Source organism: Trachypithecus francoisi, unplaced genomic scaffold, assembly GCF_009764315.1.
Source record: "Trachypithecus francoisi isolate TF-2019V2 unplaced genomic scaffold, Tfra_2.0 Lachesis_group11, whole genome shotgun sequence".
Classification (NCBI taxonomy): domain Eukaryota; kingdom Metazoa; phylum Chordata; class Mammalia; order Primates; family Cercopithecidae; genus Trachypithecus; species Trachypithecus francoisi.
This window is the reverse complement of record NW_022681456.1, coordinates 31,110,690-31,134,677: the sequence shown is the minus strand read 5'-3', so window position 1 is coordinate 31,134,677 and position 23,988 is coordinate 31,110,690. Positions and strand designations below refer to the sequence as shown.

At 37.1% G+C, this 23,988-nt stretch overlaps 1 protein-coding gene across 1 annotated transcript in view; it reads left to right on the top strand.

Annotated features, from left to right (window-relative positions):
- Positions 1-23,988, top strand: part of PARPBP (PARP1 binding protein) — an 81,339-nt gene that overhangs the window by 2,443 nt on the left and 54,908 nt on the right. Inside the window, 2 exon segments of the mRNA XM_033220880.1 lie at positions 1,236-1,391; positions 21,129-21,362. Of these exon segments, the coding sequence (XP_033076771.1) occupies positions 1,239-1,391; positions 21,129-21,362 (387 nt within the window). The 5' untranslated portion in view covers positions 1,236-1,238.

Genomic DNA, 23,988 nt, shown 5'->3' with positions numbered 1-23,988 from the left:
CACTGCCTCAAATTATTTTGAAAGGCTTTTGTGTGCATCAGGAGAAGTTATTTAATATGATGCTTTAGGAACACAGCTTATAGAGTTAGACGTCTTAAGTTTATGCTGTTTGTCCATTTACAAGCTGAGTGACATGGAGGATATTAGGTAAAATGAGGATAATAAGAGACCTGTCTTATTGGACACTTGTGAGAATTGAGTGAGGTAATCAATATTAAGCTTTTGAAAAGTATCTCCACCAAGTAAGCTCCTAAATATTAGTTATTTTATTGCTTATGTAGTATAGTGTAACAAACCATTTCAAAAGTTAAGGTTTTAAAATAACCCTTTCCTTCTGATTCTGTGGATCAGCAGTTTGGGTGGGACACTGCTAGGTGATACTCTGGTGGTCACACAGGACACAATTCCTCCAGTAACAGGTTGTGACAACACATGTGAATTATCTACCAGGGAAGCTTATTAGAGACTCCGTGCCCAGGGTTTTTATTGGGGGCTAAGTGCAAAGGCATCCACTGTCTGACATGTACCAAAATTCCAGACTCGCAAGTGTTTAGCATAAACTATATTGTTTTAATGAACAGTTTAGCCCAGTGAACCATTCTTACTGGAAACGCTCCTGAAATCCAAGTTCCCGGACTGAACTCCAGCTTCAAAGGATAGCATTCAGGCCTATTGTATTAGTACTTCTGCACACACCACTTAAGGCCTAAGCTCAGAACTCCCACAGCGTCATTCTTGCCACATTCTATTGGTTAAATCAAGTCACGAGGCTGGTCCAGATTCAAACAGGTAGAAAAATAGGCCACCTGTTTTGGGACAATGTAAGATGGGAGGAAATTGGCTTTTTAGGTTTTTTTTTTTTTTTTTCCAATTTATCAGATATTACCTATCTCAAAACAAATATATATATTTAAATACAACTTTAATTAGTTATGTTTGTAATTATAAGTTTGCAGTAAATTTGCATGTCTGTGTCTGTGTGAATTTTCAGAATTGAAGGCTGCATTTTGTTCTTTCAAAAGGTTTGGCTTAAGAAACCAAAGGGAAGGGAAATATGATTGAGCAGAAATTGTATTATTTTGTTTTCCTAAATGTAATTAAAAGCAATCTTGGTAAATACAAATGACCTCTCATTCACTATATATTTTTCTCTATCTGTGCTTGCCTATACATGTTAAATGTTAATTTCCAGTTAACATAAGATACTTTAACTTTGTATTCTGTCCTACATTAAGATAATGGCTGTGCTTAATCAGAAGTCTGTCCTGGATATGATTAAAGAGTTTCGAAAGAACTGGCGTGCTCTTTGTAACTCTGAGAGAACTACGTTATGTGGTGCAGACTCCATGCTCTTGGCATTGCAGCTTTCTATGGCAGAGAACAACAAACAGGTTGGTAAACTATATTTAGGTTAACTTGTTTTTTTAAAGCAAAATTTCATTGCTGCCCATTTGAATAAACTTAAGAATATTAATTTCCTTACAATATGTGCCCTTCTATGATAATACACCATTTTCACAAATGCCTCTGTGTATCTGTGTCAGAATGTTACAATTGAATTTGAAATGAATTATTTCAAAATTAGACTCTTCATGATGTATGATTATACATGGGACATGCACATTTGTTGTTTAATAGGAAGACAGGATAAACATGTAACTATTATTGTGGTCAAATTATTTGTATTTAATAAGACTTTCTTTGTTTCCTAAACTTTTAAAAACTATTGGCTCTTGTACCCCAATCCTGGAAATTCTGATCTGCACTGAGATGCTGGAAACTGCTTTTAAAAAATTTCCATAAAGTGATTCTTACTTAGGTAGCTTGAGCCAGACTAGTGTTTGGAATGAAGCCCTAGCTAAAGGGTTGGAGGTGTTCAGATGAGAAAAGGATGAATGTAGGATAGAGTGGTAAGGAACGGCTTTGTGATATTAGATGGATTTTAGATAAAGGAAGAGAAGGCTGTAGAGGAGGCATGATGAGGAAAGTCAGTTCAGAAGAAGGGTTCAGGGGAATCAAAGTCATGGTTTGACATTGGTAAAGATACCGGCTTGACTAGAGAAGAGGATTTTTGAAGGGTAGAATTAGTTTCAGGGGGTCTGTTGGACTAGATACTGAAATGATATTCTGATGAGTTGTTTTAATTTTACATGTCAGTAGTTTCCAGATTTTTAGATTCCATAGACCAGTAAAATTTCTAAAAAATTATTAGACACTGACAGGTTTTAACCATTTCTCATTTTTGCAAATAAGGCCATTGAGAAAAAATAGTTACTATATACTGTGATCATCATTTTGAAAAAGGAAGAATATTTTAACACTTAAAAATTTAAAAGTATAAAATCTTAAAACAGGAATAGTGTTTTCTACCCAAGAATAGTTGGCAGTTTTGCATATTTTAAACAATGCATGTTAAGATAAATTTTGAATCTCTGAAACAATGACAAAATGTTTTTTTACTTTATATAGTCATTTTTTGAACAAATACTGAGTTTTTACTGTGTGTTAGACATCATTGTAAAAATTGGGAATACAGTAATGAAAGAAGTCTCTGTTCTTATAGAGTGAACCTTCTAGGGAGAGATAGCTAGTACTGTAAGATATTTAGTCTTTTAGGACATAATAAATGCTATTAATAATAGTGTTATTAATATGTACATAATAAACATACAGAAAAGAATAAAACAGATACAACTAAGGAATATGCAGAGTTTGGGCTGAAAGGGTTGTTGGAATTTGAAATAAGGTGGTCAGGGAAGGCCTTACCTGGAAAGTACTATTTGAGCAAAGATTTGAAAGAGGGGAAGTCATTAGCCATGGGGATTTTTATGGGAAGGGACTATCTCAGGCAAAGGGAGGAGCAGGTGTAGCAGCCCTGAGGTGGGACTATGCCTGTAATGTTCCAGGAACAGTAACAAGGCCAATACAACCGTTTGAATAAATGTTAATCTCCTTCCCTCCACTAATTACTTTTTTCTCTTTTTCTGTTTTTGAACTTCTACTATATGCCAGGCATTGTGATATGTGTTGGGGTTAAAACGATGAGCAAAACCAGACTTGACTCCTGCCATCATGAAGCATATTACCTAGTAGATAAGGCAGACATTAAGTAGAGGATCATACAAATACATGTAAACTAATAGCCATAAGAAGAATATGATGCTCAGACATCAGACAGTTGACTTCATCAGAGATCAAGCTGAGCCCCTCAGTTGTACTCTTTGATCTAGAGACTCTTTTTCACCCTCTCCAGGGAATGAACCTTCAATTTTCTGCCAAGTTAGATGATTATTCTCCCCTACCTCAACAGAAATTAATTATTAGGCAAAAATCAAAGCAAAGATGACCCAGAGAGATAAGCGCAATACTGGAATAACTTCTAGAATCACTTCATTGGCAAATCTCTTCACCAACGCCTTCCACTGGGCAGATTGTTTTTCTAGGAGACATATTAAGAGTGTTGCCTTTAGAAGGCTTTGGCTTATATGTGGCTGGGTGAGCAGAAAGGGTCTATGATTCAGCTTTCTACCTTTCTTGGACTTTTCCTTTGTCCTTTAAACTTTGCGCTCAGGGTTTATGAAAACCAGTTTCTAGAGTGCCAGGGAGTAGTAGATGCCTTGAAACAAACACAAGCCCCACCTTTTGCTTACCCTTCTATATTGGCACTTTCTCTTTGTTTTTGACCTTTTGTAGTTTCTCTTTTATAGACTATTTAGTCATGCTTTAAAAAATTTTTCTGTTTTCTCCTGTAATTTTAGGTATTCTGTATCAGGAAGTTTTTCTGTGTATCAAGTTAGCCATATTGCACTGTTGGTGTGTCTGTTTTAAAATTGTAACAGATGGGGCCGGGGGCGGTGGCTCACGCCTGTAATCCCATCACTTTGGGAGACTGAGGCCGGCAGATCATGTGAGGTCAGGAGTTCAAGTCCAGCCTGGCCTACTTGGTGAAACCTTGTCTCTACTAAAAATACAAAAATTAGCCGGGCATAGTGGCAGGCGCCTGTAATCCCAGCTACTCAGGAGGCTGAGGCAGGATTATCACTTGCACCCAGGAGGCAGAGGTTGCAGTGAGCCACTGTATCTCCAGTCTGGCCTACAGAGTGAGACTCCACCTCAAAAATAAAATAAAATATAATTATAACAGTATCAGTTCTTTCTGTATCTTTATTTCATCCAACATTATTTTCAAGATCTTTTCAGGTACTGATAGACAGAAAAGTTAATCTAATTTATTTTATCACTCTCACATGTTCCTTTGATATGACTGCTACATTTTATTTATTGGTGGATCTTTAGACTGAAGTTCTTTTGTGTTACAAACAGTTTTGCCTTGAAATGAAATGTTTGCACCAAGCAAGAGGTTCCTTAGGCTCCTTATTTAAGTAGTTACATGATAGACACATTTTTATCTTGCATGTGGCAGTTAGAATTTACATTTATGGGCTAGGCACACTGACTCATACCTGTAATCACAGCACTCTGAGAGTCCAGGATGGGCAGATCGCTTCAACCCAGAAGTTCAAGACCAGCCTGGGCAACATGGCAAAACCTCCTGTCTACAAAAAAATACAAAAATTAGCCAGATGTGGTGGAGTGCGTCTGTAGTCCCAGCTACTTGGTAGACTGAGGTGAGAAGATCACTTGAGCCTGGGAGGTTGAGGCTTGCCGTGAGCTGAGATCACGCCAGTGTACTCTAGCCTGGGCAACAGAGTGAGAACCTATCTCAAAAAAAGAGAAAAAAAAAAAAAGAATTTACATTTATATCATCAATGGAAGAGGGTGCCATTTTTTATCCCTCTTTCCATGTTAGATGTCAGATTTTATTATAAAAGAGAAAAATTGTATTTCATTTTATTTTTTGGACAGCTACCATGTTTAAAAATTTGTTTAAATTCTTATTTGATCATTTAGGTATTTTTTTTGTAGTACATTCATTTTTAATAATGAAATAAACTAGAAATATTCTATACATATATCACCTGAAGGTTGGTTCTATATAGCATTGTAAACCACCAGTAGAATAGTGTGCAATAATTAAATAGCTTAGGTACATGTATATTTATTGACATGGAAAAATATTCAAAATATGTTGTTAATAAAACAGAGCAGTTTGTATTATGGCTAAGAGTAAATGCTAGGGAGTCAGTTGGCTTGGGTTCACAGCCGAATTCAGCCTTTTGACTGACTGACCTTAAACAAATCACTTAATTTTTTAAAAATGTAGTTTTTTAAATTGGCAGAAGATTAGCTAGTAACCATCATTGTCTTTCTCCTTCTGTGAGTTCACCCTTTTTATTTTTTTGAGATGGTATCTCACTCTGTCTCCCAGGCTGGAGTGCAGTGGCGCAGATCGATCTTGGCTCACTGCAAACTCTGCCTGTCGGGTTCATGCCATTCTCCTACCTCAGCCTCCCTAGTAGCTGGGACTACAGGAGGATGAAACTCCATCTCAGGAAAAACAAACAAATAAAAAAAAAGAAGTGGGCAAAGGATATGAACAGACACTTTTCAAAAGAAGACATACATGTGGCAAACAAGCATATGAAAAAAGCTAAATATCACTGATCATTAAAAAAAATGCAAGTGAAAACCACAATAAGATAGCATCTCACACCAGCCGAATGACTATAATTAAAAAATCAAAAAGTAACAGGTGACTGGACACTGTGGCTCAAGCCTATGATTCCAGCAGTTTGGGAGGCCAAGGTGGACGAATCACTTGAGGTCAGGAGTTTGAGACGAGCCTGGCCAGCATGGTGAAACCCCATCTCTACTAAAAATACAAAACTTAACTGGGCGTGGTTGCATACACCTGTATTCCCAGCTACTTGGGAGGCTGAGGCATGAGAATCACTGGAACTCGGGAGGCAGAGGTTGCAGTGAGCTGAGATTGCACCACTGCACTCCAGCCTGTGTGATGGAGCAAGACTCTGTCTCAAAAGAAAAACAACAGGTACCGTCAAGACTGTGGAGAAAAAGGAACACTTATGCACTGTTGGGGGAGTGTAAATTAGTTAAACCATTGTGTAACGCAGTGTGGGGATTCCTTGAAGACCTAAAAACGGAACTACCATTTAACCTAGCAGTCTCATTATTGGGTATAAACCCAAAGGAATATAAATCATTCTATCATAAAAACATATGCATGCATAGGTTTATTGCAGTGCTATTGACAGAAGCAAAGATTTGGAATCCACCTAAATGACCATTAATGATAGACTGGGTTAAGAAAATGTGGTACATATACACCGTGGAATACTATGCAGCTGTGAAAAGGAGTGAGATCATGTCCTTTGTTGGAAAAGGAACTAGAGACCATTATCCTTAGCAAACTAATGCAGGAACAGAAAACTAAATACCACATGTTCTCATTTATAAGTGGGAGCTAAATGATGAGAACAAATGGACACACAGAGGGGAATAACAGGTACTGGGGCCTACTGAAGTGTGACGGGTGAGAGAAGAGAGAGGATCAGGAAAAATAACTAATGGGCACTTGGCTTAATACCTGGGTGGCAAATTAATCTACAGCTGGGCGCGGTGGCTCGCACCTGTAATCCCAGCACTTTGGGAGGCTGAGGGGTAGATCGCCTGAGGTCGGGAGTTTGAGACCAGCCTGGCCAACAGGGTGAAGCCCACGTCTCTACTAAAAATATACAAATTAGCCAGGCCATGATGGCATGTGCCTGTAATCCAAGCTACTTGGGAGGCTGAGGTGGAAGAATCATTTGAACCCAGGAGGTGGAGGTTGCAGTAAGCTGAAATCACTCCATTGCATTCCAGCCTGGGAGATAGTGACAGAGTGAGACCCTGTCTCAAAAAAAAAAAAAAATCTGTACAAGAAACCCCTATGACATGAAGTTACCTATATAACAAACCTGCACATGTACTCCTGAATTTCAAAGTTCAAAAGAAAAAATCCATTTTGAGTTGATTTTTGTAAAAGGGATAAAGGTCTAATTTCATTCTTCTGCAGGTAGATACCCAGTTGTCCAACATTTATTGATTAGACTGTTCTTTCCCCATTAGGTGTTCTTGGTACCTTTTTTGAAAACCAATTGCCTGTAAATCTGTGGATATATATTTTGGTTCTCAATTCTTTTCCACTGGTCTAGCCATATGTTTTTATGCTAGTACCATGCTATTTGGATTACCATAGTTTTATAGTATATTTTGAAGTTAGGTAGTATATGCCTCCAGCTTTTTTCATTTTGCTCAAGATTGTTTTTGCTGTTTGGGGTCTGTTGTAGTTCCATATAAATTTTAAAATTGTTTTTTCTATGTTTTTACTGTTTGAGGTCTGTTGTAGTTCCATATAAATTTTAAAATTGTTTTTTCTATTTCTGTGAAAAATGGCATTGGAATTTTGATAGGAATTGCATTGAATCTGTATATTGCTTTGGATAATATAGACATTTTAACAATGTTGATTATTCCAGTTCATCAATATGGGATAACTTTCCATATATTTGTATCTTCTTTAATTTATTTTATCCATGTTTTATAGTTTTCGGTGTGCAGATCTTTCATCTTCTTGGTTAAATGTATTTGTAAAAATTTTGTATTTTATAGCTATTGTAAATGGGATTTTCTGGATTACTTTTTCAGATTGTTTTTAATGTGTTGAAGTGATACTGATTTTTGTATTTTGATTTTTCTATCTTACCACTTTACACAATTTGTTTATTCTTATAGTTTTTGTTGGAGTCTTTATGGTTTTCTATATATAAGAACATGTTATTTGTAAACGGGAACAGTTTCACTTATTTCTTTCCAACTTGGATGCCTTTTATTTCTTTTTCTTACCTAACCACTCTGGCTACACCTTGTAGTACTATGTTGAATAGAAGTGGGAAGAGTAAGCATCCTTGTCTTGTTCCTGATCTTAGAGGGAAAGCTTTCAACTTTTTCACTATTAAGTATGATGTTAGCTGTGAGTTTGTCATATATGGCCTTTCTCATGTTGAAGTATATTCTTTTATATCTAATGTGTTGACAATTTTGATAATGAGAGGATATTTAGTCAGATTTTTTTTCTGTATCTTTTGAGATGATCATAGTGTTTGGTCCTTCATTCTGTTATGTGCCATATTTTGTTTATAGATTTGCGTATGTTGAACCATCCCTGGTATGAATCTGATTTTATCATCATGAGTGATCCTTTTAATGTGCTGTTTAATTTGGCTTCCTAGTATTTTGTTGAGGAATTTTGCATGTGTTCATTATGGATATTGTCCTCTAATTTTTTTTTTTTCTTATAGTGTCCTAGTGTGGCTTTGGTATCCAGGTCATGCTTGTTTCATAAAATGAGTTTGGAAGTATTCCCTTTTCGTTTTTTTGGAAGAGTTCTTAGTTCACACAGAACATTCTTCAAGATAGATCATATGTTAGCCCACAAAACAAGTCTTAACAAATTTAAGAAGATTGAAATCATACCAAGTATTCTGATTACAGTGGTATGAAACTAGAAATCTGTAACAGGAAGAATTTTGGAAAATTAACAAACACGTGGCAATTAACCAATGATTCGAAGAAGAATCATTTAATCGAAGAATTAAAAGGAAATTTAAAAAACCTTAAAAAAAATGGAAGTACAACATACCATAACCTATGGGATGGAGCAAAAGCAATTCTAAGAGGAAAGCTTACAGCAATAAACACCTACATTTAAAAAAAAAAAAAAGATCTTTAATAAACTTAATGTTAAACCAAAAGAAACTAGGAAAAGAACAATACACTAAGCCCAAACTTAGCAGAAGGAAGGGAATAATAAAGATGAGAGCAGAAATAAATGAAATAGAGACCAAAAAACCAATAGTAAAGATCAATGAAGCTAAGAGCTGGCTTTTTGCAAGATAAACAAAATCAACAAACCTTTAGGTAAACGAAGAAAAAAGACAAGACAAAAAAAAATCAGAAATGAAAAAGGATACATTATAACTGATACCACAGAAATAAAACAGGCCATAAAAGACTGCTATGAACAATTTGTATGCCAACAAATTGGATAACCTAGAAGAGATGGATAAATTCCTTGACACGTACTATCTACCAAGACTAAATCATGAAGAAATAGGAAATCTGAATAGACCAATAAAAAGTAAGGACATTGAATCAGTAATAAGAAGTCTTTTATTAAAGAAAAGCCCAGGACCTAATGGCTTTACTGCTGAATTCTACCAAACATTTAAAGAACTAATACCAATCCTTCTCAACTATTCCAAAAGCATGCAGAAGAGGGAACACTTTCAAACTCATTTTATGAGGCCAGTAGGTAGGTATTCTCATAGATTTTCTGTTCATATCCTTTTCTTATTTTACTATTGAGTTGTTTTTGTCTCTTGTTTTTGTTTTTGTGGTGAGGTAGGCTCTCATTCTGTCACCCAGGCTGGAGTGCAGTGGCACAATCATAGTTCATTGCAACCTCGACCTCCCCAGGCTTAGGTGATTCTTTTACCTCAGCCTCCCAAGAGCTGAGACTACAGATATGTACCACCATGCCCAGCTAATTCTTTTATTTTTATAGAGACAGGGTTTCTCCATGTTGCCCAGGCTGGTCTTGAACTCCTGGGCCCAAGGGATCCGCCTACCTCGGCCTCCCAAAGTGCTGGAATTACAGGCATGAGCCACTGTGTCTGACCTCTTTCTTATTTGGAATATTTCTATATGTAGTTTAGATATTCTCTTTGTTATAAATTTTGTTGGTACTCAAAGGGAGGCAAAATTTTACCTCCACCCTTTTAGGGTTTTTTGGCTGGGCCTGAGAATTAAATTGACATAAGACAGATCAACAGGAGAAAATCATACAAATTTAATATGAGTATTACATGGCACAGGAATATGCATAAGGAAATGAAGCCCAAAAGACAAGTTAGAGTTGAGCACTTACATACTGAATTAGAGAAAGAGTAGTAAAATGAAAATGTGACAAGGCAAAGGAACTTGGCCTAGGGTGTTTAATTGGATGTAATAGTGGCCAGGAAATAAAGATTAGTTTAATAATGTTTGTTTGTATAGATTTCCCTGGACCTCAGCTTACACTCCTTGATGATAAGACTGTTACTTGTATAAAGAGGATATCTTTCACATGGGAATTTTGTCTTCTGCTTTGAATAAACAGAAGGAAGTTCATAGTGATCATTTTGCACCTGCTGTTTTTTCAAGTACTTTTAGCCTAGATTTTCATTTTACCAGGTGGCATAATTTGGGGTTGGAGTGATCTTAATTCTTTCAGTATCTTCTAGTTTTACCTACAAATTTTACCTTTTCTCCATTTTACCTACTTTAACTGGATGCATTTCCCTTACACTGTTCTGCCTGCATTTATGTGAGATACCATTCTACTGAGTCTTAAATCTAGTATGATCATCTTTACCTTGATGTCCCTGTACTGTTTCCCACATCATTTTTTTTTTTGAGACAGAGTCACTCCCACATCAGTTTTTAAATAGAGCACATTGTTTGCTTTCTCAACTTACTTTCCCATTCATACTCTTAGTCGTATTGGCATGTGCCTTGTTCACTCAGTCACTTAAGCTAGATAGCCTATTTTTATTTTAATTCATTCTTCTTTAGTAGTGTGAAGAAATAGTGCTAAGATAAATGATGGGTTTGAGAATATTGAATAAATAGACTAGCTAAGGGTTAAACCTTGGTGACCATACACTGGAAAATAATGAGAGAGGAATTGAGGCCATTTTTCAGAATCAGTCTTGTATAGTGATTGAAGGCTGTTATTCTGGAATCAGACTATATTCAAATCACCTCCTTTCATTTATTTATGAATTACTTCTAAAGAAATAAATAGATTATATCAACAAGCTAAGTGAAATATACCCTGAAAAAACATTTAACCCTCATTGTAGAAATTTTGACATACTGAAATACTCAATCCAAATCAGTTTTTCTTCAGGATTTGTCTATGTAGCAGTCACTCAGTGTCTCTACTTGCTAATTTTCTACTTGCTAATTCACTTAATTCAGTGTGAAAGTTCAGACTCTGGGTGGGAAAGAAGAGGTGAGTTGCAACTGAGCTTTTCACAGTTCTTTTATGTGTGTGCACATGTGTAGTGGTGTGGTGGGTTGTAGTTCAGTTTTATTTCAACTTTCCACATATAGAGTTAGCTTAGACATCCTCAACTGTGCTCAGACTTCCAAGCACTCAACGATATGAAACAACATACGTATATGTCTGCAGGTGCATTCATGAGTAGCATATAGTAGTTAAAAGTAGATAGAGTTGGTTGTGTATATCCATTGCTTATATTTTTTATCCTGTGTTTGAGCTCTATTTAGGTTTCTCTTTTGTTGTCATTTTTTTTTTTTTTTTTTTGAGACAGAGTCTCGCTCTGTGCCCAGGCTGGAGTGTAGTGGCGCGATCTCCACTCACCACAAACTCCACCTCCCGGGTTGACACCATTCTCCTGCTTTAGCCTCCCGAGTAGCTGGGACTATAGGTACCCACCACCATGCCTGGCTAATTTTTTGTATTTTTAGTAGAGATGGGGTTTCACCGTGTTAGCCAGGATGGTCTCCATCTCCTGACCTCGTAATCCACCCGCCTTGGCCTCCCAAAGTGCTGGGATTACAGGCATGAGCCACCACACAGGTTTTTAATTCTCTGAAGTTTAAGAACATAAGTCTTAAAGTATAATTCTTACAACTGAATTTGACTACAGTAAAGCTTTTGAATACCTAGTAGAGTTGTTAGTCTATCTAATGGCATATTTGTTTTTTCTTAACTGTTAAAGTGGGAGAAAAGAAAAGATATATTAAAATACCCTTTACATTTTAGGTTTTTAGCATGTGTTTTAAGGGGGAAATTTTTTTAGCTTGAATTATACAGTGCTTCTCTAGCAGTTTTAGCCTGCTAATTTTTTTTTATTATTATTATACTTTAAGTTCTAGGGTACATGTGCACAATGTGTAGGTTTGTTACATATGTATACATATGCCATGTTGGTATGCTGTACCCATTAACTGTCATTTACATTAAGTACATCTCCTAATGCTATCCCTCCCCCATCCCCCTACCCCATGACAGGCCCCGGTCTGTGATGTTCCCCTTCCTGTGTCCATGTGTTCTCATTGTTCAGTTCCCACCTATGAGTGAGAACATGCAGTGTTTGGTTTTTTGTCCTTGCGATAGTTTGTTCAGAATAGTGGTTTCCAACTTCATCCATGTCCCTACAAAGGGCATGAACTCATCCTTTTTTATGGCTGCATAGTATTCCATGGTGTATATGTCCACATTTTCTTAATCCAGTCTATCATTGATGGACATTTGGGTTGGTTCTAAGTCTTTGCTATTGTGAATAGTGCTGCAATAAACATATGTGTGCATGTGTCTTTATAGCAGCATGATTTATAATCCTTTGGGTATATTCCCAGTAATAGGATGGCTGGGTCAAATGGTATTTCTAGTTCTAGATCCTTGAGGAATCGCCACACTGTCTTCCACAATGGTTGAAATAGTTTACAGTCCCACCAACAGTGTAAAAGTGTTCCTATTTCTCCACATCCTCTCCAGCACCTGTTATTTCCTGACTTTTTAATGATCGCCATTCTAACTGGTGTGAGATGGTATCTCATTGTGGTTTTGATTTGCATTTCTCTGATGACCAGTGATGATGAGCATTTTTCCATGTGTCTGTTGGCTGCGTGGATGTCTTCTTTTGAAAAGTGTCTGTTCATATCCTTTCCCCACTTTTTGATGGGGTTGTTTGATTTTTTCTTGTAAATTTGTTTAAGTTCTTTGTAGATTCTGGATATTAGCCCGTTGTCAGAAGGGTAGATTGTAAAAATTTTCTCCCATTCTGTAGGTTGCTTGTTCACTCTGATGGTAGTTTCTTTTGCTGTTCAGAAGCTCTTTAGTTTAATTAAATCCCATTTGTCAATTTTGGCTTTTGTTGCCATTGCTTTTGGTGTTTTAGTCATGAAGTCCTTGCCCATGCCTATGTCCTGAATAGTATTGCCTAGGTTTACTTCTGGGGGTTTTATGGTTTTAGGTCTAACATTTAAGTCTTTGATCCATCTTGAATTAATTTTTGTATAAAGTGTAAGGAGGGATCCAGTTTCAGCTTTCTACATATGACTAGCCAGTTTTCCCAGCACGATTTATTAAATCGGGAATTTTTTTTTTTTTTTTTTTTTTTTTGAGACGGAGTCTGGCTCTGCCGCCCAGGCTGGAGTGCAGTGGCCGGGTCTCAGCTCACTGCAAGCTCCGCCTCCTGGGTTTACGCCATTCTCCTGCCTCAGCCTCCCAAGCAGCTGGGACTACAGGCGCCCGCCATGTCGCCCGGCTAGTTTTTTGTATTTTTTAGTAGAGACGGGGTTTCACCATGTTAGCCAGGATGGTTTCGATCTCCTGACCTCGTGATCCGCCCGTCTCGGCCTCCCAAAGTGCTGGGATTACAGGCTTGAGCCACCGCGCCCGGCCCATTTCTCGCTGCCGCCTTGCAGTTCGATCTCAGACTGATGTGCTAGCAGTGAGCGAGGCTTCGTGGGCCTGGGACCCTCCAAGCCAGGCGTGGCATGTAATCTCCTGGTGTGCAGTTTGCTAAGACCATTGGAAAAGCACAGTATTAGGGTGAGAGTGTCCTAATTTTCCAGGTACCCTCTGTCATGGCTTCCCTTGGCTAGAAAGGGAATTCCCCGACCCCTTGCGCCTCCCGGGTAAGGCGATGCCCCTCCCTGCTTCAGCTCACACTCTGTGCTGTGCACCCACTGTCCAACAAGCCCTAGTGAGATGAACCTGGTACCTCAGCTGGAAATGCAGAAACCACCCGTCTTCTGCATTGCTCATGCTGGGAGCTGTAGACTGGAGCTGTTCCTATTCCACCATCTTGGAACCTCCTCCTAAAGATTTAACCTTTATAGATTCATTAAGGACTTTTGACTTCATTATATGGCAAATGTATATGACTTCGTTAGGTGGCAAGTAATATTTTGGCTTGCTTTCTTTGGAATTAGCTTCTTAGTTTTCATCTGACTGACAATTGTGTTAATAGAGGCTATTTTTTTTTTGCCTTAAATTGTCTTATTGAGAAACTTACAATATTCCATTGCATAAAGCAGATGAAGGTATTAATTTTATACCTTTATGGAAAGCAGTTACAGTACCTGTGATTGACTGTCAGATTTGAAAATGATGTAACTGTGATCTAACAAGAAGAAACAGGTTTTTAAAATTGTATTACATTTTATCACCACTCTTTCCCCTCAAAACAATGATTTTACTTTAAATAGGAGAAGAGAAAGGAAATTGACATTTTTGATTACCTGTCATTTGTCAGGTGTTATTTAATCTGTGTAATCTCATTTTACAACCAAGGAAACTGACTGAAGGGTTTCAGTATCTTACCCAAGGTCACATAACCCATTAGTGCTCTTAAGTAGACCTATCTTTTCTCTAATGACAACAAAACATCTAGTCAACTAAAAATGTAAAGTTTTAAAATTTTGAATTATTAGAAATATATGATATAATGTACAGAGTACAAATGCTTTGGAAAATGTGTAACTCTTGCTTTTCTCATTTTATTCTTGTGAAATACAATCCTTATGTCCATCAGAGAATTAAAGTGCTGAACATTTTGAACTTCCTTCATATATTAGCCAGCTGGCATGTTTTCCTAGCAAAATATTTTCTGATTTGACCACAGACTCTCTCAATCAGTTGTTACTGGTTTGAATAATAGAATATGCTGTCATGGTGGGCACCTGATCATGAAAACTGATATCTGGAGTGCATTTTTATTTGGATTTAAAATGTTTTTACAATCCCAGTATAAACACTGTTAATCTAGTCAAAACTTTTTCTCACAAGATCAAGAGCTTGCATAGTTTTACTTTAACTAGTTATAGTCAAAAGGGTAAGAATAAGTTGTGCATTTACATTACACAAAATCTTATTTTAAACATGAAAGATGTCAGACTAAAAATAGTTTTAGAAATTTTTGAGATAAAGCAGTTTAGTTTTAAAACTAAATAACTGGATTTATTTAATTTAAATACCATTTGGAGATTTTCTGATGTGTAACCTTTGTGGGGTTGGGGAATAAGTGTACAGTTTTTGTTACAACGCTGGAAAATTACAAATATGTCCTACATTTGGAGAGTAGATCCAATGTTTGAGAGTTACCGATTTTTTTTTTTTTTTTTGGTTATTCACTGAACTAGTTTCATGAAATAGAATTAATTTCCGTTTATATGACACAACAGGCCCCTGCACTAAGGACAATTAGGATAATTTTTTTAGTTGTGTTTATATAGATGAGTAGAGAGCTGCTTATTTTAAGGCAGTTGGACACTTTGTCTTAAATGTGGATAGTAAGTAGTAACAGTGGCTAATTATTATAGGAAGCACAAAAATGCAGATTTAAAAGGGTCAAATATATAGAAAATCATATTTAGGAGTACTTAATTTCTTTCTATTTTTGTTGGGTAAAGGTTATATTGTAGTTTAGTTCTAGTGAACTATAGTCGCAGTTCAATACCCACCCATCTTTAAATGCAATTAATGGATAGATCTTGGTGTTAGTGGAAACTACTAAAATATTAAAGGAACTTAACTATGGAAGACAGCAATGTATTACATTTCATAAACCATATATAGATATTTAAAAATATTTAGTACTCATGGTGTATTAGAAAGAAGTAGTTAGAATTGGCCAGGCGCGGTGGCTCACCCTATAATCCCAGCACTCTGGGAGGTGGAGGCAGGTGGATAGCGAGGTCAGGAAATCAAGACCATCCTGGCTAACACAGTGAAATCCTGTCTCTACTAAAAAATACAAAAAATTTATATGCTGGATTACGTTTATTGATTTGCGAATGTTGAACCAGCCTTGCATCCCAGGGATGAAGCCCACTTGATCATGGTGGATAAGCTTTTTGATGTGCTGCTGAATCCGGTTTGCCAGTATTTTATTGAGGATTTTTGCATCGATGTTCATCAGGGATATTGGTCTAAAATTCTCTTTTTTTGTTGTGTCTCTGCCAGGCTTTGGTATCAGGATGATGTTGGCCTCATAAAATGAGTTAGGGAGGATTCCCTCTTTTTCAATTGATTGGAATAGTTTCAGAAGGAATGGTCCCAGCTCCTCCTTGTACCTCTGGTAGAATTCAGCTGTGAATCCATCTGGTCCTGGACTTTTTTTGGTGGGTAGGCTATTAATTGTTGCCTCAATTTCAGGCAATTGGTCTATTCAGGAATTCAACTTCTTCCTGGTTTAGTCTTGGAAGAGTGTAAGTGTCCAGGAAATTATCCATTTCTTCTAGATTTTCTAGTTGATTTGCGTAGAGGTGTTTACAGTATTCTCTGATGGTAGTTTGTATTTCTGTGGGTTCAGAACCAAAGACAAGAACCACATGATTATCTCAATAGATGCAGAAAAGGCTTTTGACAAAATTCAACAGCCCTTCATGCTAAAAACGCTCAATAAATTCGGTATTGATGGAACGTACCTCAAAATAATGAGAGCTATTTATGACAAACCCACAGCTAATATCATACTGAATGGGCAAAAACTGGAAAAATTCCCTTTGAAAACTGGCACAAGACAGGGATGCCCTCTCTCACCACTCCTATTCAACATAGTGTTGGAAGTTCTGGCTAGGGCAATCAGGCAAGAGAAAGAAATCAAGGGTATTCAGTTAGGAAAAGAAGAAGTCAAATTGTCCCTGTTTGCAGATGACATGATTGTATATTTAGAAAACCCCATTGTCTCAGCCCAAAATCTCCTTAAGCTGATAAGCAACTTCAGCAAAGTCTCAGGATACAAAATTAATGTGCAAAAATCACAAGCATTCTTATACACCAGTAACAGACAAACAGAGAGCCAAATCAGGAATGAACTTCCATTCACAATTGCTTCAAAGAGAATAAAATACCTAGGAATCCAACTTACAAGGGATGTAAAGGACCTCTTCAAGGAGAACTACAAACCACTGCTCAGTGAAATCAAAGAGGACACAAACAAATGGAAGAACATACCATGCTCATGGATAGGAAGAATCAATATCGTGAAAATGGCCATACTGCCCAAGGTGATTTATAGATTCAATGCCATGCCCATCAAGCTACCAATGACTTTCTTCACAGAATTGGAAAAAACGGCTTTAAAGTTCATATGGAACCAAAAAAGAGCCCGCATTGCCAAGACAATCCTAAGTCAAAAGGACAAAGCTGGAGGCATCACGCTACCTGACTTCAAACTATACTACAAGGCTACAGTAACCAAAACAGCATGGTACTGGTACCAAAACAGAGATATAGACCAATGGAACAGAACAGAGTCCTCAGAAATAATACCTCACATCTACAGCCATCTGATCTTTGACAAACCTGAGAGAAACAAGAAATGGGGAAAGGATTCCCTATTTAATAAATGGTGCTGGGAAAATTGGCTAGCCATAAGTAGAAAGCTGAGACTGGATCCTTTCCTTACTCCTTATATGAAGATTAATTCAAGATGGATTAAAGACTTAAATGTTAGACCTAATATCATCAAAACCCTAGAAGAAAATCTAGGTAGTACCATTCAGGACATAGGCATGGGCAAGGACTTCATGTCTAAAACACCAAAAGCAATGGCAGCAAAAGCCAAAATTGACAAATGGGATCTAATTAAACTAAAGAGCTTCTGCACAGCAAAAGAAACTACCATCAAAGTGAACAGGCAACCTACAGAATGGGAGAAAATTTTTGCAATCTACTCATCTGACAAAGGGCTCATATCCAGAATCTACAAAGAACTCAAACAAATTTACAAGAAACAAACAACCCCATCAAAAAGTGGACAAAGGATATGAACAGACATTTCTCTTTTTTAAAATTTATTTATTTATTTATTTATTTATTTATTTTTATTATACTTTAAGTTCTAGGGTACATGTGCATAACGTTTATATCATGTATAACTCCCCAATGCAATCCCTCCCTCCTCCCCCCTCCCCATGATAGGCCCCAGTGTGTGATGTTCCCCTTCCCGAGTCCAAGTGATCTCATTGTTCAGTTCCCACCTATGAGTGAGAACATGCGGTGTTTGGTTTTCTGTTCTTGTGATAGTTTGCTAAGAATAATGGTTTCGGCCGGGCGGGGTGGCTCAAGCCTGTAATCCCAGCACTTTGGGAGGCCGAGACGGGTGGATCACGAGGTCAGGAGATCGAGACTATCCTGGCTAACACTGTGAAACCCCGTCTCTACTAAAAAATACAAAAAACTAGCCAGGCGAGGTGGTGGGCGCCTGTAGTCCCAGCTACTTGGGAGGCTGAGGCAGGAGAATGGTGTGAACCCGGGCGGCGGAGCTTGCAGTGAGCTGAGATCTGGCCACTGCACTCCAGCCTGGGCGACAGAGTGAGACTCCGTCTCAAAAAAAAAATAAAAAATAAAAGAATGATGGTTTCCAGCTGCATCCATGTCCCTACAAAGGACGCAAACTCATCCTTTTTTATGGCTGCATAGTATTCCATGGTGTATATGTGCCACATTTTCTTAATCCAGTCTGTCAGAGATGGACATTTGGGTTGATTCCAAGTCTTTGCTATTGTGAATAGTGCCGCAATAAACCTACGTGTGCATGTGTCTTTGTAGTAGAGTAATTTATAATCCTTTGGGTATATACCCAGTAGTGGGATGGCTGAGTCATATGGCACATCTAGTTCTAGATCCTTAAGGAATCGCCATACTGTTTTCCATAATGGTTGAACTAGTTTACAATCCCACCAACAGTGTAAAAGTGTTCCTATTTCTCCACATCCTCTCCAACACCTGTTGTTTCCTGACTTCTTAATGATTGCCATTCTAACTGGTGTGAGATGGTGTCTCATTGTGGTTTTGATTTGCATTTCTCTGATGGCGAGTGATGATGAGCATTTTTTCATGTGTCTGTTGGCTGTATGGATGTCTTCTTTTGAGAAATGTCTGTTCATATCCTTTCCCCACTTTTTGATGGAGTTGTTTTTTTCTTGTATATTTGTTTGAGTTCTTTGTAGATTCTGGATATTAGCCCTTTGTCAGATGAGTAGGTTGCAAAAATTTTCTCCCATTCTGTAGGTTGCCTTGAACAGACATTTCTCAAAAGAAGACATCCATACAGCCAACAGACACATGAAAAAATGCTCATCATCACTGGCCATCAGAGAAATGCAAATCAAAACCACAATGAGATACCATCTCACACCAGTTAGAATGGCAATCATTAAAAAGTCAGGAAACAACAGGTGTTGGAGAGGATGTGGAGAAATAGGAACACTTTTACACTGTTGGTGGGATTGTAAACTAGTTCAACCATTATGGAAAACAGTATGGCGATTCCTCAAGGATCTAGAACTAGATGTGCCATATGACTCAGCCATCCCACTACTGGGTATATACCCAAAGGATTATAAATTACTCTACTACAAAGACACATGCACACGTATGTTTATTGCGGCACTATTCACAATAGCAAAGACTTGGAATCAACCCAAATGTCCATCTGTGACAGACTGGATTAAGAAAATGTGGCACATATACACCATGGAATACTATGCAGCCATAAAAAAGGATGAGTTTGCGTCCTTTGTAGGGACATGGATGCAGCTGGAAACCATCATTCTTAGCAAACTATCACAAGAAGAGAAAACCAAACACCGCATGTTCTCACTCATAGGTGGGAACTGAACAATGACATTACTTGGACTCGGGAAGGGGAACATCACACACTGGGGCCTATCATGGGGAGGGGGGAGGCGGGAGGGATTCCATTGGGAGTTATACATGATATAAATGGTGAATTGATGGGTGCTGACGAGTAGATGGGTGCAGCACACCAACATGGCACAAGTATACATATATAACAAACCTGCACGTTATGCATATGTACCCTAGAACTTAAAGTATAATAAAAAATAAAAATAAAAAAATACAAAAAAATTAGCAGGGCGTAGTGGTGGGCCACCTGGTAGTCCCAGCTACTGGAAGGCTGAGGTAGGCGAATGACATCAACCCGGGGGGCGGAGCTTGCAGTGAGCTGAGGTCGCACTACTGCACTCCAGCCTGGGAGACAGAGTGATACGCCGTCTCAAAAAAGATAAATAAATAAAAATAAAAGGAGTAGCTAGAATTTAATTTTTGCTGAATTAGGGCTGGCAGCTTTTGGATGGCATCATTATTAATTTCATTAATAAGGGAGCAGAATGGAATCAATAAAAAACCCTTCAACTTGTTCACTGAGAGAACTTATTATGCAGATATTGAAGACTTTAAAGAAAGCTTTATAGTTAGATAAAATATTGGCATGCAAACATGTTGGTAACATTAGTGGATCTTTAGGCAACTATATGTCACTGTAGCCAGGTTATAATCTGTTTTATTTCTTGTGGGAAAAACAGAAACTCTGTCAAAAAAGAGAAAGAAAGAATAATTTTGCCTAATTACTAACATCTTGACAACTTATAGAAAGAAACCTGTGTCTTTTTAGCACTTGTTTGTTACAGTTTCATGTATCCATGAGCTGAGAAGAATCAAAATTAATCTGTGGCTCAAGATTTTACACTTGGTCTTAGCCAAAAGGCTGAGAAGCAATGGCTCAAAGTTTTAGCACTGATGTTTTGCTTTCCTTGTAATAGTAATGAAACATAATTTTAAAAAATTAATCTTTATGACCTTATTTTAAGACTAAACCCTTGGAATATTATGTTATGTGGGAATTCACTATGGCACTGAGAATTTTAAATACAAGATTAAAAATAGATTAGCCAAAAGACCTAAAAGGAACGAAAGAGAAACAAAGTTTTCCCCCATCAATACTATTTAAGTATAGTTTACTGCCCACCTATCCATCCACTATGGGTAGAAGAAGGTTGATGAATTTCAAGAAATATAACAGTGACTATGTATTTACCATTTTTGTCATGTGCAAACTTGCCTTAGTTGTTCATATTTTATAAAATCATGAAAACCTTTTTCTTTTATATCTGGTTTCCAAAATTGTCTCATAGTTCAACTTGGGTGTTCTCTTCAAACCCACAAAAATTGAATGTAGACTTTAACAAAATTTAGTTTGTATTTCTTATCGCAGTTATAAGTTATTGAATATTCTGGGACCCAACTTTATCTCTTTTTTTGGCATTATCTTTTTCAGCACAGTGGAGAATTTACAGTCTCTCTCAGTGATGTTTTATTGACGTGGAAATACTTACTCCATGAGAAATTGAACTTACCTGTTGAAAATATGGAAGTGACTGACCATTATGAGGACATTAAGAAGATTTATGATGATTTCTTGGAGAATAGTAATATGTTAGATCTGATCGATGTTTATAAAAAATGTAGGATTTTGACTTCTAATTGTGAAAATAATAACACAATATGCCCTGTAAGTATTTTTTAAACAATTCTATTTTAATCAAATTAAAATTTAGCTCTATTTATTTTGAATTATAGTATCACCAGTTATAGTAACTTGGTAATGTTTTTGCTTTGTGAATCATGTTAGAAATGGGAAAATTTAGCTACCTGAAAGCTACTTATTACTTGAAAGAAATATTTTGGTGGTAAATTTTCTTGGACTTGTGTTATTGTTATTTGGTTGCTATAAGAATAGCTTCTAATTAGACCAAAAATTTGTAACAAAGAAATTAGTCCCAAATGATTTCTTTTTGATTCATGTCAAAGATTGCTTTCGTATTTCACTTCCTTGATTTAATGTGCACCTGTTCATTTGGCATACGTTGGGTAAATGATTGGTATGACTTTTTCTATGGATTAATAATGTTATTTTACTACATATAGGTATCATTTATGAGAATAGTATTATGCAATATGCATGAGATAATAGACTATTCTGTTTTTGTACAAGCATTTTTTTAAAATGGAGTATAAATTTAATAATTAAATGGAGTAGTATCCCTTGCAGCTTGGTTTTGTCTATGTTAGATTTTATAAACTGTTTTAGAATATATTTGGGTATATCTAGTTATTTTAAAAGTGTTGGAAATATTTTTGGTTATTTGAATATTTACTGAGTGCCAATAAAGTAATAAATAGTGGCAATAAATAACTGTAGCTGGAATTAGAAGAAAATGTTTACTGTATTTTATAAGATATTCAATTATTTTATAAATATTTCAATATAATACTTGGGAACAGTGTTTTAGCTGATTATAGTAGAAACCTCCACTACAATAGTTATTTAGAGAAAAGAGAAGTATAACTCTTTTATGTAAGATGTCTAAAGATACGCAACCAGGACTGATATGATAGCTCCATGGTTATCTGAGACCTGGACTTTTTCTGTCATTCTGCTCCCTCATTTTAGTCCTTGGTCCCTACCCTCGAGACCATTTTATGGTCCAAGATGAACGTTGGAGCTCCAGCCATTATATTCATTATATTGGTATTCCTTGCACCAAGAAGTAGTAAGGAAGAACAGCACTTTGCTTTTCTCTTAAGGGTACATAGCTTTTTCTTTCATCTTATTGCCAAAAGGTTAGTCACATGGCTGCAACAAGCTGCAGGGAAGACGGAGAATATAGATCTTATTCTGGGTAATATCTTGCCAGAATAAAAACAAAAGCTATGTTACTGGGGAAGAAAGGGTGAGTGGATATTGGCAGGCAGCTTGCTGTCTTTGCCTTATTGAACTATCATGAAAACCTTTGCCTTGTTATAGCTTCCTCAAAACATATCCACACACATGTACAACCACACTATGGTAAGGATACTTGTAAAGATAGTTTTTAAAATTCTTCCTTAGCTGTATCTTATTTGCTTGCTTACAGAGATGATTTTTGTCTGTTTTTCACATAGTTGATTTAGAGAGGCTTAATCATATATCAGTATTGGATTGTAGGAACAACAAAGATCTTAAAAACCAGTGATAGCATAATCTACCTGAGGTCTTTGAACTCATTGTTTTCTTTCTATTCCTTGCCCTTGTCTAAGTCCTCTAATAAGTTTCCTGATTTGAGTAGGTTAAGTTATAGTATGATATATATCAGGGTACAAGTTCGAGGTTGCCTATGCGGGAGACTCTCTCCAAATGTCATCATGTCACCAGGAGTAAAATTGAAGCTGCTAAGATGGTAGTAGATGAAGTAGAAAATGTTCTGCATTTTAACCCTGGAAGATCAACAACTTAATCTCTGATACTATTGTTTGTTCTAGGGAAATTTCCAGTGTGGGGAAAAAGTAGACAGGAAAATATATCCCTAGATTGATTTCTCAAAAATGTACTAAATATAATCCCAATTTATGCTAAAAGTGTCCTTAAAGATACATATTAGAATATTCCAAAAGTTTTGAATGTCATGATCCTGAATTTTCATAATCCTGATAAAGTTTCTTTGTTTCATATTTGTAGCTGAAGTAAGGTAGGGATTATGAGGAATGAAGATAAAGCTAAGTCAGGGCAATTTTGGGAATGTGTTCACTTAAACAGTGTGCCCTCTTCACTCCCTACTTATGATTCCTCTTCTAAGGAAAATGGATTCAGGGCCCATGGGCATCTTGGAGCATATAAGGCCTTAGATTGTAACTGGAGTCTAAGCAGAGAGATTTGATACAGGGCTTGCTTTCTCTTGAACTGAGCAAGTATCTGGAAGACAGGATCAGAGACCTGGGGTGAGGAGCAGAAATGGTTGATCCTGAAAAGAGCTTAGCCTCAGAGATCTGTGGGACGTCTTTTGGGGGAAGGTCAGCAAATGACCTCTGTGGGTACACTCATATTTCCTGACCCTCAGGCCAAGAGGTAGCTGAATAGATGGGCTCACTTCTTGTTGGTGAAGCTTAGGAGAACACAAGACTCTTCCTTAGCCTCAGCAGATGACTGGTAGCCTATTTGTTTGTCCACTGCAGCTCTGTAAGTATAGATAGCATTTCAACTTCTATTACTTGTAGAACGGTCACCACTTAAGCTACCTCAGCAGTCAGATCTGAGTCCCAAAAAGCTAATGAAGAAAACAACACATGATTTAAGGGTTTCCAGCAGCCAGAGAAGGGTG